The sequence below is a fragment of the Sapajus apella genome, unplaced genomic scaffold, assembly GCF_009761245.1.
Source record: "Sapajus apella isolate SASKATOON/1434 unplaced genomic scaffold, GSC_monkey_1.0 scaffold3, whole genome shotgun sequence".
NCBI lineage: Eukaryota > Metazoa > Chordata > Mammalia > Primates > Cebidae > Sapajus > Sapajus apella.
Window position 1 is genome coordinate 65,753,611 of NW_022436943.1, and position 15,021 is coordinate 65,768,631.

The 15,021-nt window shown below is 57.6% G+C and overlaps 1 protein-coding gene across 6 annotated transcripts; it reads right to left on the reverse strand.

Annotated features, from left to right (window-relative positions):
• Positions 1–841: 841 nt before the first annotated feature.
• On the reverse strand, positions 842–3,637 carry LOC116534443 (lymphocyte antigen 6H). Of its 6 annotated transcripts, none has more exons than XM_032254852.1 (5): positions 3,472–3,637; positions 3,122–3,191; positions 2,520–2,647; positions 1,751–1,870; positions 842–1,415 (listed from the first exon to the last, which is right to left on the reverse strand). In XM_032254852.1, coding segments are annotated over exons 2-5 (486 nt in total). In that variant the 5' UTR covers positions 3,124–3,191; positions 3,472–3,637; the 3' UTR covers positions 842–1,179. The 6 variants fall into 6 exon arrangements, with proteins under 6 accessions (XP_032110743.1, XP_032110749.1, XP_032110763.1 ...); XM_032254858.1 differs by having other exon boundaries at positions 3,073–3,191; XM_032254872.1 differs by lacking the exon at positions 3,122–3,191.
• Positions 3,638–15,021: the final 11,384 nt, after the last annotated feature.

Below are 15,021 nucleotides of genomic sequence, written 5' to 3' on the forward strand. Positions count from 1 at the left end.
TGTGGGAGGCTGGGCTGGATGCAGGGATGCAGCTGAAACTGGAGCGGGAAGGATCCGGACATCACACCACATTGCCCAGGCCAAGTCTTCCCTGGCCCCTCACCCCGAGGCATCCAGTCCCTCTGGGCCAGGCCACACAGACAGGTGGGCTTCCTCAGCCCCTGGCCACAGGCCCCCAACTCAGGGCCGGAAGTGGCCAGGATGGATGTCCAGAGAAGGGGCAGGGTGAGAGAATACGAGGGCTCCACTCAGCCTGACGCAGCCCACAGAGGCGAAGAGCGAGGGGTGGGGGCGAGAGGGGGCCAGCATACGTGTGTGCTCACATCTGTGAGTCCGCAGGGTCCCGGGTGCACTGCAAGCTGAGCGTCCAAGGGGGGGTGTGCACAGACATGGAGGTGTGACTGTGGGCGTATGCACGTGCACCAGGACACGCCAGTGTGTGCCAGTTATCTGCATGCCCAGCACGTGTGCGAGTGTGAGGGTGTGAGCAGGGCAGGCACGGTGTGTATGCATGAGCCCGTGCACAGGCTGGCGGCTGCGTGGGCACCACTGTGTGTGCAAGTCTGGTGTCTGCGGTGTGCACCCAGATTCTGGTGCCCCCCCAGGCCCACCTGCGATCTTGCTCCTCTCAACTCTCACCCATCACCCCAAGTGCTCCCAAACCTCACCAGACCCGAGCAGCCCAGCACAATCACCCAGCACCCCAGTGCCCTGAGCCCGGGAGCAGAGAGCATGGCTGAGCGCCCGTGCTGCCCCCGCCCCTCTCTGCTCCCTGGGCACCTCATTCCCGGCTCTCCGCCAGCCCTCCTTCCCGCCCCCCACACCCAGGCTCAGACCCGGGTCTCAGGACTCAAAAGTGACTTTATTTCTCTGTAGAAGATGCCCTTCCAGCTAGGCTGTTGCTTCACTTCCCCTCCGGGACCTGGGGTCCCAACCCCCTGCCCTCCTCCCCAGGTCTCCTGCCCAGATGGCTGGGTTCCCCGGGGTTGTCCAGCTGCCCGGGACTCAGAGCTGGCGGAGAGACAGGGAGGCTTCACATTGGGGGAGGAGAGAGAGCCACTGGCCACAGGCACGGAGCTGGGCCAAGGCTGCCCCCAGCTCCAGCCAGGCTAGGCCAGGGAGGGGGCAGCCACAGGCTCAGGGGAGCAAGCTTAGAAGCCCTGTGGGAAGGAGAAGACCTCAGAGCCCCGCCCAGAGGAGGGCAGGCCCCAGGCTGAGCAGGAGCCCCCCAGCCAGGGCCCAGGGGCTGTGCCCTGCACCGGCCCCCCCATTGCACAAATCCTTCTCACAGCAGTCCACGTCGACTTTTAAGATCCCAGAGTTAATAAACCCCATCAGATAGTCTGAGAAAAAGTGCCGCTTGACGAAGTCGCAGGAGGAGGCACACATCTTGTTCACCGAGTGATCCTTCCTGCCTGGGAAGAGAAAGCTCGGACTGGGACTGGGGCTGGGGCTCCTGGGCCCTTTCAGCCTTGCCGGGGACCCAGCCCAGTCCCCTCCGAGTCAGCTCAGGGCCCCAGTTAGGTAAAGTGCAATCTCTCCACCCTCCCAGGCTGGCCCCAACTAGATGGAAAGGGTCACTAAGGAGCCAGAGAGGGACCAGGACCTGCTCACTGTCACACAGCATGGCAGTGTCCTGCCTGCAGCCCCACACTCTCCTCCTGGGCCAGAAGGGCTCAGAGGACACCTTTGACCTTCCCCAAGAGCCTGGCTTTCGGCACATTCCCCCACCACCCTAGTCCCAACTTACTGCTGCTGGGGTCGGTGATTCGGACACTGGCACACACCGTGTCGGACGGCTGGCACTGCTTCGGGGTGCATTGGCTGGAGTTGGTGGTCAGAGTGCAGTCCTGGCACCACAGGCCATGAGCTGGGCAGAGCATGGGGGGGTGACCAGAAGCACTAGGGGCCGAACCAGGCCACCCCCTGCGTCCCCCTGCTGCAAGCACTCCTAGAAGAGCCTTACCCCACAGGAGTGAGCAGGCCACCGTGACCCCTGGAGGGGGAGCAGAGGCCCTGGGACAACTGTGCCCCTTCCTGGCAGTTTGAGGGGAGCTCCTATGGCCCCTGCCTGGCCCCCATGCATGAGTGTGTGTGTGTGTGGGTGTGCGTGTGCGCGCCCGCGTGTGTGCACACACACACACATGCGGGCTACACAGACCACCCCACACCAACAGTGACTCCCGCGCACACCCCCACCCCCGCGTTCTGTGGGCTCCAAGCTGTGAAGGACCAAACTGCATTTGAAAGGAGGCCCGGGAGGGGGTGACGGATGACCAGGGGCTTCCATGCGGGCCCAGCCGCCCACCAGCTCCCGGCCCTGGAGGAAGAGCGCTGGAGAGAGCCCAGTGCGCTGGCAGAGCGGCCGAGGGCCCGGGTCGCCGGGATCCCGGAGGGGGCGTGGGCTCTCTGGGAAGCGCGGTGGGAACCGTCAGAGGGTGGCGGCTCCATACCCGGCTCTCCCGCGGCGCCTCGGGCTCTCCCAGGCACCTGACTCGGCCCGCGGGACCCCTACTCACCGGGAGCGGAGCACAGCAGGACGGCCAGCAGCGCCAGGCCGAGGCCCTTCATGGCTGCAGGCAGCATGCTCCGGGCGGGCTTGGGGCCGGCGCGGGGTCTCCGGGCGAAGGTCCTCTGGGGCGCAAGCCTGGCGGGAAGGAGCGTTGGTCAGGCGGCCCCAAGGACCCTCTCCTTTCCGGGCCTCAGGACGCAGCCTTCTACCCGAAATCCAGGGCCGGGGTCTGCTGGAGCGCGCAGAGCCCCACCCCCAGCCGGTCCCCAGAGCTCCCGCCGTCACAGCATCCCCGCTGGGAGAAGGCTGCCCTCCGGGGCGCGGGAACAGCTCGAGACGCCCCGCGCCCGCACCTGTGTGGGGAGGGGAGGGGGGCGTCCTCTTCTCCCCGGGGAGCCGTAGGTGCGTCCGGACCGGAACGAGCGGCAGGGGCGGGAGCCGGTACCTGCCACAGGGGGAGGGGTGCGCTCCAGGTCCCCACCCCCACCCCTGGGCTGGGGGGCCGGGAACCCCGCGCCGAGTCCCGTCCCCCGGCCTTCCGCGCGCGCCTCGGCGCTCACCGCGGGTGGGGCGAGGAGCGCGGGCCTCGGGATCGGGGGGCGCACTCACATCCCTGGGGTGTCCGCACTCTGGGCTCGGGCGGCTTGCGTGGCGCGGGGAGCGGTGCCCTTCGGTCTCCCTGCGGACCGGAATCCGGGCGCAGCCTCGTCTTTCGGGGAACGCAGCCGCAGACGAGGACCCCGCGCGAGGGGCGGGGCGGAACCGGGGCGGGGGCCGCGCGGGGGGCGGGGGCGGCGGGAGACGCGCGGGGCGGGGGTGCCCGGGGCTCGCGGTCCCCACACAGGTGTAGCTGGCCCCGGCCCTCCGCGCCCCCTCGCTCTCGAGCGCTCTCTCCCTCAGGTTCCCGCTCCCTCCCCCGCGGCGCCCCCTGCTCCTCCCCCGCCTCCGCGGTCCCCTACCCAGGCGTGGGCAGGATCCCTTCCCCCTCCGCTTGGATGCGATCCCCTTGGAATTTCTCGGAAGAACGTTTATTGCAAAAGGAAGCAAAATGCACAAAGACGCAGAGAGGTGGAGGCACCTGGCGTGGCGCCGGGCTCAGGTCCGGGGTCGAAGACCACTAGGGTCCGACGCCCAGCCCAGGGGCCCCGCCCTCCGCCTCCTCCCGGCCCCTCCACACTGCTGCCCACCCTCCCTCCCCATCCCTCTCCGTCCCTCCCCACTGCTCCCCACTCCTCCCCATCCCTCCCAACCTCATCCCCGCTTTCCTGTTTCCAATGGTTCCAGCCTTTCTCCTCCCCTGAGCATCCAAGAAGACCCCCACCAGCATCCGCAGTCCCAGGAACTTCTGTCGCCAACCACACCCGCGCCCGAGGGTAAAGGCACAAATTCTGGCCAGGGCGTCAGCGCCTTGGACCGGTGTCTGGGCTTCCTTGTCCCTCCCGCTCTGCCCTCCAGCTGTGGAAAAGCTGTGCCTTTGCACGTGTCCCTGTGCCTGAAATCCGCCTCCTGGGGGCCCTGGGGAAGCCCCTACCTGCCACCGTGCCTTTGGTCCTGCTTTCTTTCATTCGACCTGAAAATATGTACTGCATGCTCCCTGTGGCCTAGTCCTGCCCTGGGCCCTGGGAAAGGACACGAGGAGATAGACCTGGTTTCCGCCCTGCAGACTCTCACCTTAGACAAGTGGTGACCCCTAACGCAGCTTAGCCTGGCAGGATATGACAGTCAGAGCTACCATTTATTGATCATGTACTGTGGATTCCACCTGTTCTAGACACTTCATATCTATTATCATTACAGTCTCACCACAACCCTGCTGTGCAGATAGTATCATTTCCATCTCACAGATGAGGAGACTCGCACAGAAAGCTGGAGCTCCCTGCTCAGGGTCACACGGCGACGCAGGTGATGGGTGACACAGCTGATGTGAAAACCTAAGCAGCTTGGGCTGCAGGGACTGCACACCTGTGCTCCGTGTGTGGCTCCAGAGGGGCAGAGGCAAGGACGGGATGGACAAGAGGACACGACAGGAGCCCGATTTGCCTCAGGGTCAGGGAAAGCTTCTCCCAGGACCTGACATTTTATCGGAGACCTGAATGAGGAGTTGAGATTCATAAGGTGCAGAGGGCAAAAGCTGGATCAAGGCTCAAACACAGTTCTTTTCAGAATATACAGAGCTCTCAAGAAAGTAAAAGAAATGTGAGTCCATAAAGAAAGAAGTAAATAGAATAATGGACCCCCAAAGTCTGCCCGCTGAGCAGGAGGCAGATGCAGAAGCCACAGTGGTCCTGGGCAAACTTGGGCCTGCACTGGGTCTGAGGTTCAGAAGCAGAGCCTGAGGCACGGATTCCAGGGCAAGCCATTTCGTCGGCAGTGTGGGAGCAGCCCTGGGACTGCAGAAGTGATCCGGGGTAAGGAGGAGGCAGGCAAGCAAACCGCCATGGTGGGGGACTGGAGCCTAATCCCACAGAGGGCCTTTAGGAAGTGACACAAACTGTGAGCCTCGGTGAGCTCACCCACGGGATGAGGGAACAGGTGTTTTCACAGCAGTGCTCAAGAGTCAATGATTGAGGGCTGCCCTGGGGGGGTGCATTCTCCTGGACTCTCCACTTGCCACCCACACAGAGCCCTCGGGGGAGCCAGGGTGGTCCCAGGTCAGCAGCACCCCTGCGTGGGAAAGCAAAACCAAAAAGGAACCCTCCCTAGAGAAAGCAAGCCACCGCTTAGGGACGGGGTTCCCACAAATTTAACTGAAGTAAATATAAGTTCAAAGTGAAAAATCAGCACGTATCTAAAGAAAGTAAACCTCCAAGTGAGACTCAGTTGAACAGTGACAAGCAACAGATTTAAATCTCCACAACTTTCTAAATGGAAAATATCAAATATGGGATAAAACTTAGCCTATTTACTATGCTTAAGATATATTAAAGTAAGGAGCAAAGCACTATCAAATGGATCACCATGCTTATCAGAAAAAAAATAAAAATAGAACCTCTAGAAATGAAAAATTTTTCATTGAAATGAAAAGGTCAACGGAAGCCTGAAAGAATTATGGTAACTGAAAGAAGCCAGTCACAAGAAAACACACATTGTGTGGTTTTCCTTTTATGAAATGTCCAGAATAGAACAATCTAAGAGAGACAGAAGGTAGCTCAGTGGTTGCCTGGTGCTAGAAGGTTGGAATAGGGGAATCAGTTCCTCCCTAGGAACTGGTAATAGGCACTACCAATAAATAAAGTGATAAAATCACTCATTTGGGAGTGATGAAAATGTTCTAAAAATAGTGATTATGGTCACACAACTCTATAAATATACTACAAACCACTGGCTTGTATCTTTAAAAGGGTGTTTTGGTATGTGAATTATATCTCAATAAAGGTGTAAAAAAATACTCAGCAAACAGATTACACAGCATATTAGACACAGCTGAAGAGAGAATTCATAAACTAGAAGTTAAATCTAAAAAAAATTACCAAGAATGTAGCACAAAAGATAAGGAAATAGAAAATAGGAAAAATAAGAACAGATGATATTTTTCAGATGCCCACTTAAGTCTAAGAAATAAAAAATGAAAAAAAAAAAACAAAAAAAACTAAAAGATCATGTGCAGAGAGCTTAATGGGAGTCTGGTTGAAATCTCAAAGGAAAGAGAGTCAATCATTGACGAAGTTATGCTTGAGAATATTTCAGAACTGATCAAAAATAAGTATACACAGAGAGGCGCAACAGGGACTAAGAGTAAAGAAAAAGAAAGGTGACACAGTGAAATTATAGAAAATCTTTAAGCCAGCCCCAAAGAAAAGAAAGATCAGTTCCTGGGAAACAGCAATAAGACTGACAGCAGAATTCCAACAGCCACAATGACAGTCAAAGGAGAGGAAAATCGGATCTGCAAAGGGCTCAGGGGGAAATAACTCTTCCACTTCTGGGCATCTAGCCAGAGAAACAGAAATCAGTATCTCGAAGAGAGACCTGCACTCCCATGGTCACTGTGGCATTATTCATAACAGCTAAGACATGGAATCCACTGTGTCCATCAGCAGATGAATGGACAAAAGAAAAAGTGAGAGAGAGAGATTAGATAGATATAGGCCGGGCAGGTGGCTCACACCTGTAATCCCAGTATTTTGTGGGGCCGAGGCAGGTGGATCACCTGAGGTCAGGAGTTTGAGATCAGCCTGGCCAAAATGGCAAAAACCCCATCTTTATTAAAAATACAAAAATTAGCCAGGCATGGTGGCACGCACCTGTAATCCCAGCTGCTAGGGAGGCTGAGGCAGGAGAATCACTTGAACCCTAGAGGTGGAGGTTGCAGTGAGCCAAGATCGTGCCACTGCATTCCAGCCTGGGCAACAGAGTGAGATTGTCTCAAAAATAAACAAACAAATAAATAATTTAAAAATAAAAAGATTAGATAGATGTAGATCTATAAAGTGTTAAAATAGAGATTATGAGATTGATGGAATGCACTCTTTGTAGCAATAATATTCCAAGTTATAAATAAGAAAGACCTAAGGCGGTGCCAGGCAGGGGTTAAGTCACACACCCCTAAACTTGAAGAATAGACTATGTTCTAGCCACAAGGATTTTTCTTTTTCTCTAGCAGCTAAATAGGCCCTGGCCACGAGAAGATGGTAAGTGTGTGAGGTGATGAATATGTTAACTGGCTTCATTTAATCATTATAGAATATATACATATATCAAAACATTACTTTGTACCCCATAAATACGTGTAATTATTATGTGTCAAACATTTCTAAGTTTAGATACTTTTTTTCAGATGAATAAAAGTCAGAGACATTTAGAGAGTTTACCACTAATAGCCCTTCCCTAAAGAAATTTCTAAAGAATGTACTTCAAGAAGAAAATTTGTCACAGAGAAAAGATTGGGGCCAGATATGGTGGCTCACACCTGTAATCCCAGCACTTTGGGAGGCCTAGGTTAAAGGATCACTTGAGGCCAGGAGTTTGAGACCAGTCTGGCAAACATACGGAGACTCCACCTCTTCCAAAAATTAATCAGCTGGGCGTGTTGGTGTACACCTGTAGTCTCAGCTACTCAGGAAGCTGAGGTGGGAGGATTGAACTTAGGAGGCTGAGGATGCAGTGAGTTGTGATGGTGCCACTGCACTCCAGCCTGAGCAACAGAACAAGAGCCTGTCTCAAAAAAAAAAAAAAAAAAAAGGACCCAGCTGGTCTTGGTGGCTCACACCTGTAATCCCTGCACTTTGGGAAGCTGAGGCAGGCAGATCAATTGAGGTCAGGAGTTCAAGACCAGCCTGGCCAACATGGTGAAACCCCGTCTCTACTAAAAATACAAGAATTAGTTGGGCATGGTGGCAGGTGCCTATAATCCCAGCTACTCGGGAGGCTGAGGCAGGAGAATTGCTTGAACCCGGGAGGTGGAGGTTTCAGTGATTCGAGATTGTGCCACTGCACTCCAGCCTGGGCAACAGAGCAAGACTCTGTCTCAAACACACACACACACACACACACACACACACACACACACACACACACAATTAAATGAGTGAGAGAGAGGCCGCCTTCTGTCATGGCGGGCTTCATTCATTCAGCAGAAGACCCTCAGAACGAAAGACGAGCCTCCCCTGCGGCAGACTGCAACGGCACATCGGGTCTTCCCAGGTCTGCACCCTGCCAGCCCCTGCAGGTTTTAGACTTGCCGGCCTTTGCCTTCCTGGAAGCCAGTTCTGAAAAACCTCTCTGCACATATGCGTCCCGTTGGTTCTGTTCTCTGACCAACGCAAGGAGGGGCTGCAGCAGAGGGCTTGCCGGCTACTCAGGGAGTCATGGCTCCCGGCCCCTTTCCTTCCATCCTCCTGGTCCTGCCCTCCATATCAAAGGATGACTGGCCAGAGACGAGAGCTTGGGAATGGCTTTGAGGTACGAGATCAAGGACGTCTGCAGAAATGGGAAACACAAAGGGTTGAAGAGAGGACGGACGCTGTTGATCGGCATCTCAGAAGATCCTCTGACGGCCTCATGGAGAATGGACTGGAAGGTTCTAGAACAGAACAGGGAGGCTGGTGAGGAAGACATGGCTTGGACCAGGGCAATGGCTGTGGAAATGGAGTAAGTGGGTGGGTTTGCAAGGCTTGCTGAGGTCTGTGTGCAGGACACCTGCCTCCTGGGCAGGAGCTAGGATGTGGATGGGCCGAGGGTGTGGGGCCAGAAAGGTCACTAGAGAGCGTGAAGCACTATCTTAAGTCAGAGATGCCTGGGAGGTCTCCAGCAAGAGAACTCAAGGACACCTGGGGTGCAGAAGAGAAGACTTGGCTGGAGACAAAGACGTGGGCATTGCTAGTGCAAGGAAGAGAGCAGACATGGTCATCTAAGGAGGAAATGGAGAGGGGAAGGAAGGGGTCCCCAGGCCACTCCTGGAGTCACTGGCCATGGGGTCCTGCCTTGAGCAGCAGACAGCACAGGCTCTTCTTGCCAAGGGCACAGTATAAGCCAGGCCCTGATGTGGGCACCTGGCACCCACCACAGCTGTGAGCCTGGCCCACCTGACACTGGTCCCACAGGGCTGAGTCCCGGGGGTTGCTGTCAGGCTGGGGTGCTCTCCATCATCCACATGGGTTGGCTGGAATCCTAGCAAGGGCTCACACTCTGGGCCCATCCCATCTCTGCTCCCCTTGTTCCTGCCAAACCACCTTCCTCCCGTTTAGCCCAGCCACTCCCAAGTGTCCCCGAGCCACCTCTTCCCAGGCGGGGCCACAGGCGTCCTTCAGCAAAGCCCACTGAGCCTCCTCCCTCCAAAGCACTGGCTCTTCCCTCCCCCAGCCCCACCTCACCCTGTACCCCTCTCATTCCTTCTCAGCTTCTCCTCTCAGCCTAAATGTTCCCTCTGACCCCCAGATCGGGTGTGGGGTGGCACAGGAGTGCGTGGTGGGCACAGAGACACATGGGAAGCACAGGGGCATGGGAGACACAGGGGCTCTGGGAGGGCGCAGGGGTGTAGCCCCTCCACGTGGCTCTTGTCCCACCAGGGACTGTCGGGTCCTTGCAGCTCGGCATCTTGTGGGTGTTGCCGCCACCGGCATCCAGGGCAGGTCCTGACACAGAGCCCGTGGCTGCACTGACGCCTCTCCCAGTTCCACTTACACCTGCCATCCTCCTGCTCACCCTCCCTGGGTCCAGGATCAAGGCCATCAGAGGAAGAGGCCTGAAGAAGAAGTTGTGCCAGGACTAGCCACAGTCTCACACCTACTCCCACACCTGCCGCTGGCTCCCGTATCTCCACACCACCCCCTACCCCACGCCCTCCTCCCTCTTAGCCTTGGCCAGTGCAGCTCGTCCCTCCCCAACATCCCTCCTCCATAGCCAGGACACACGGAGCTCCTCCCAGTCTGTCCCTCCAGAAGCACTGAACAGTCCTGAGCACGTCCTCCAGCTGGCCCTCTGGTGGCCTGGGCCCAAAACCCTGAGCACATCTTCCAGTGTGGCCTTTTGGTGGCCTGGGCCCACAGTCCTGAGCACATCCTCCGGTGTGGCCTTCTAGTGGCCTGGGCTGGCAGTCCTGAGCACATCCTCCGGCGTGGCCTTTTGGTGGCCTGGGTATGCAGCCCTGAGCACATCCTCCAGTGTGGCCTTTTGGTGGCCTGGGCCAGCAGTGAGGGTCACATCTCAGGTACTTGCATCCTCCCCAAATGTCCCATCCCTCTCAGAACCTCTCACACACAGACAGCCACCCTAACCGCTGGCCTCTCCCTGCTACCTGACCACGAGCCAGCACCAGGCACCTGGCTCCCAGCCACCCCCAGAGCCTGCGCTTTGTGTTAGCTCGTCCCTCTCCACACCAGCCTCCACGGCCGTCCTGCCCGCACATGCCTTTGCCCAAGACAGCAACGTCAGCATGCAGGTCTCCTTTAAACACACCTGAAATTGTGGGGTGCTCACATCTGCTCCAAAGCATCCCCCACAAAGTAAAATTATCGTGAGTGCAGCAGCAGCCAGCAGACAGGAGAGGCAGCTGCAAGAAGTTCCAGCCGCACGAGGCGGAACCAGCCCCCATCCCCAGGGCGCGGTAGGCCGTGCGCCTCCCCAGCCTTGCGGAGCTCGGGAAGGAGAAAAACGCATCCTGAGCCAGGGAAGGTAAACGTGCGCTCAGCCCTCCCCAGCTGCCGGCACATGAGCACACACTCACCACACCGCTACACACACAGAATCACTCACCACACACGCTGGCGGTCACATACACACTGCACACTGCACAGGCACACCCCACTCACATTCACACTGAGAGCCCGGCTCTTGGCCGCCCCCCTGGCTGACGCTCCTCAGCTGCACGCCACGTGGTGCCCGAGTCCTTGAGTGCTCTGTGGCTCCTGGGTGGTTTGTGTGTCCTGCCCACCCTGGGGCTGGCCTCTTCTGGCTTCTTTCCTTCGAGGCAGAGGCAGAGGCAGAATCTCAGTGGGGCGTGACCTCCCTGAGCCTCAGTCCCTTCATCTGTAAAATGGGTGGTTCTGAGAACCACGTAAAAGTGTTGGGATTACACAGAAGCCACGGGTCGGGGCTCCTTGGGGTGCTTGGCTGGGGCGAGCACCTGGCAGGGACCGTCACTGCCTTCCCCGTCACAGGTGTCAACTGACTGAGGACCAGCTGCGTGCCAGGCACCATGCTGACACTGGGTCACCACATGAGAGAGCCAAGTCTCTGCCCAGGGAGCTTGTGTGCCAGGAGGAGGACAGGCAGGAGACAAGGAAGCAGATGGAAGGGGCTGTGGGGGTGCATGAGACGGTGAGAGACTGGGCGGCCGGACACGTGCTCGGAGAAGGCCCCTCCCGGGGCACACTGAGCCGGGCCTGAGGACTTCAAAGTCCTGGAGGGAGGAGAGTTGGGGATGGAGCCAAGTGAGGGTGGGGTGGGGGACGGAGGATGGGAGCCAGCTGAGGTGACAGCGGTGGCAGGGACGGCTCAGGCCGTGAGCTGGGAAAGGGACAGGGTTTTATACTAAAGGCCACAGGGGCCGGGGAAGTGTTTGAGCCAGGGTGGCCTTCGGGCCCAGCCAGCCTCACCGGTATTTGATGAGTCTGTTTCAGATTTCACACTGCCTTTGCATGGGGCAGCAGACAGCACAGTCTGTCCCCAGGTCCCCAGCACAAGGCTGGCCTCTGCCTCTCTTAGCTGGCCCCAGAGTCCCTGTACAAGAGTGGGGGGCTGTGGGGGGCACTCAGCAGTGGTCCCTGCTGACCACAGCCAACCTACTTCTAGAATAGGAATATCTGCCAAATTGCCCTTCAGAGACTTGAAAGGCCCCTGCCAGGCCTGGAGCAAGGCGGGCCCCACTTTCCAGCATTAAGGCCTGTGGGGTGGTGGACAGGCTCCAGGTGGCCCCCAGTGCTCCAAGCCCCTGCAGCTCTCACCTTCAGGGACTCACCTCCCCCACCACCCCCACGCACAGGCTGCACCTGCCGACTTGCTTCTGATGAAGATAGCACAGCAGAGGACAGGAGGCAGTTCTCGAGATCCGGTTACAAAACCTGTGGCTCTGTCTCCGCTGTGCTCTCTGGCTCTCTCTTACATCCCTGGCAGGGGTGGGGTATCGGCTGCTGTGCTGGGAGGAAGCCCTGTGGACAAGCCCAGTTGACAGTGATGAGAGGCTGAGTTTACCACTGTGAAAGTGAGCTTGGGGGGCAGATCCCCTAAGCTGAGCCTTCAGATGAGCCTGCAGCCCCATGCCAAAGTCTCAGCACAACCCACGAGAGACGGCAAGCCAGAGCCACCCCAGAGCCCGGATCCCCGCCCCACAGACACTGAGAGAATAAACTGTGTTGATTTAAGCCCCTGTATTTTGGGGCAATTTGCCACACAGCAAAAGACAGCACAGGTGTGTAGGGCCGGGCTTGCGCGTGACCTGGGGTGGGCAGGGGGTGCCGGGACACCCAAAGAATCATGTCTAAGGGGGGCAGCCCCTATGAATGGCAGAGTTCTGCAACCCAGCTCTGGGCTGCTCTTGGAGCGGAGACCCCCCTTTCCCCACACCAGCTCGGTTGCCAGGGAGACAGATTTCTAGCCCGGTTTCCAGGCTACATCCTCCCAGTGCACGTGGGGCCGTTTCACCCTATCATGAATTTTGCAAACAAGAATAACAACCGTGGTCATGATTAGCAGAAGAAAGGTCTTTAATGATACAGAGCTAACCAACGTCAAGGTGTGGCCCTGGCCCTTACGGCTGGCACAGCCCCTGCAGGTAGCGGGGACAGGGGCCACCACCTTCCGCCTCCCAGCCTAACCTGGCCCAGATGCCTGTTTCCAGGGACGCAGGGCAGCGACAGGGCACCTGGACGCCCTGCTTGGGGACGCCCCAACAAGCACCCTGCAGCCGAGGCCCAAGTCTCCTTTCCATGCTCCAGGTCTGGCAGTGATGGGCAGCCAACTGATCACCAGAACCCCCTCTCAGAGGCGAGGCAGGATGGGAACCGGGGGCAGTGTTGGAGGCCACTGCTCTCGGGCCTTTGGCTTCAGGGCATCTGGGAGCACTGAGGCCAACAGATGCAGAGGGGTTGGCCCTGGGAGGGGTGTGGGGGTGGGCCCTGGTGGGGGGGCGGGGCATGGGGGCGGGCCCACTGGAGATGTGCGGCTCAGCTCCCCGTGTTTTCAGCCGGCCCTGTCAGCACCCTCCGCGCCGCTGGAGGTGGGACCTGGGCGCGTCTCAGAGAAGAGGCACCTGTCCCAAGGGCTCACACCGGAGTTACCGAGAAGAAGGCGTTTCCCAAAAGTCAGGCCCTGCCCTCCAAGAGGGCCTGCTGGGTAGGACAGAGACACTCCCATTCACACAGTAAGCATTTCCTGAGGGGCTGCAGCGCTCAGATACGGAGGAAAGCCCCCGATCCCCGAGGGCTTCCAGGACAGTCGGGGAGGCGGTGCGCAGTGTAGGGCCCACAGAGACGTCCGCAGCCCAGCTCCCAGTGCTGTGAAGGCGGCCTTACAGGAAAACGGGTCTGTGCAGATATAATTAAGGATCTCAAGATCCTCCTGCATTTGGGCTGGGTCCTAAATCCAGTGACAAGTGTCCTTATAAGAGACCAAAGAGGAGAGGAGCACAGAGGGGGAGGCCGTGTGACCCCAGAGCAGAGGTTGGAGTCGTGGCCACAGGCCAAGGAACCTTCAAGCCACAGAAGCTGGAAGTCAGGGCAGGACCCTGCCCGACCCCTTCCGAGGAAACAAGACCCTGCTGAAACCTAGACTCCAAACATCTGGCCTTCAAACCACAAAAGAATATATTTCGGATGTTTTCAGCCACGAAGTTTGTGGAGAGCTCTCCCGGCAGCCCCAGGGCTGGAGTCATCACCTCTGGCACCGGGGCCTCTTCAGCCTGACTCCTGTGTCCTCTGACATGACCCTGTGGCTTCCCCAACGCATTATGAACAATTTCAAGAACACAGGAAAAACGGAAATAAATTTACAATGAACACCCCTAGACATACCTGGCACCTGGATTCTACAATTCACATGTTACATTTGCTTTATCATCTATTCACCTCAATCCATCTCCTGTTCTTGATGGACTTCAAAATAAGCCATAGCCACCTGCCCGCTTCCCACAGAGACTCCAGCTCACACTTCACTACTTAACATGTCGTCAATTACATTTAGAAGTGAAACCATGTTCAGTGAAATGCACGTGCCCCGAGGGTGCCATTCCATAGTTTAGACAAATGCATACACCTGCGTAAACCAAGCCCCTATCAAAATATACACACTACCACCCCCCATGCTCTCCCCTGCCCAGCTCCATCAAACCCCATCTCCTCCCCTCTGCAAAGGCAACAACTATTCTGAAACTTTTAAAATCGCAGGTTACTTAGGCCTGCTCTAGAACATCACATGAGTCGCACCATGTGGTCCGTATTCCTTCCCGCGGGCTCCGGGTGGGGCGTGCGGCCGGGGTCCTGGCAGTGGGTTCCCTCGCGTGGCTGAGCGGTGTTCCATGCAGGAGCGTTCCAACGTTTGCTTATCTACTTCCTTGCTGGCGGACCTGGGCTGTGTGCCGTGTTTGGCTCAGGTATGTTCCTGAGTCCCCCACTCTCTTGGGTAAATAGGAGGGTATGGAGTTGCCATGTCCAGAGTTGCTGTGTCCAAAGGTCAAGTAAATGGTTCTCTAAGAAATTAGCAAGCCAGGCGCAGAGTGGGAGTGGCTCAAGCAAGCGGCTCAAAGCCCGATGCAGGATTCCTTAGGGTTCTTACGACACTCAAAGAATTTGGCAACACCCCTAGGTACCCGTTAGAGGCCTCCGGTGGGTTACGTCTCATGAAGGACTGGCCTGTGCTGTGACCAATCAGTCAGTGGCTGCAGTGGAGGCGTGGCCTGCAGTCAGAGGCCGCAGTGGAGACGTGGCCTGCAGTCAGAGGCCACAGTGGAGGCGTGGACTGATGTCAGTCAGAGGCCGCAGTGGAGGTGTGGCCTGCCATCAGTCAGAGGCCGAGGTGGAGGCGTGGCCCGCAGTCAGTCAGAGGCTGCGGTGGAGACGTGGCCTGCAGTCAGAGGC

Excerpts from the sequence above, each read along its gene's own strand:
- LOC116534443 (XM_032254852.1), bottom strand. Across the intron at positions 1,871-2,519 it reads CCTGCTGTGCTCCGCTCCCG|CTCATGGCCTGTGGTGCCAG; the intron begins GTGAGTAGGGGT and ends TGCTCTGCCCAG. Across the intron at positions 1,416-1,750 it reads AATCACCGACCCCAGCAGCA|GCAGGAAGGATCACTCGGTG; the intron begins GTAAGTTGGGAC and ends TTCTCTTCCCAG.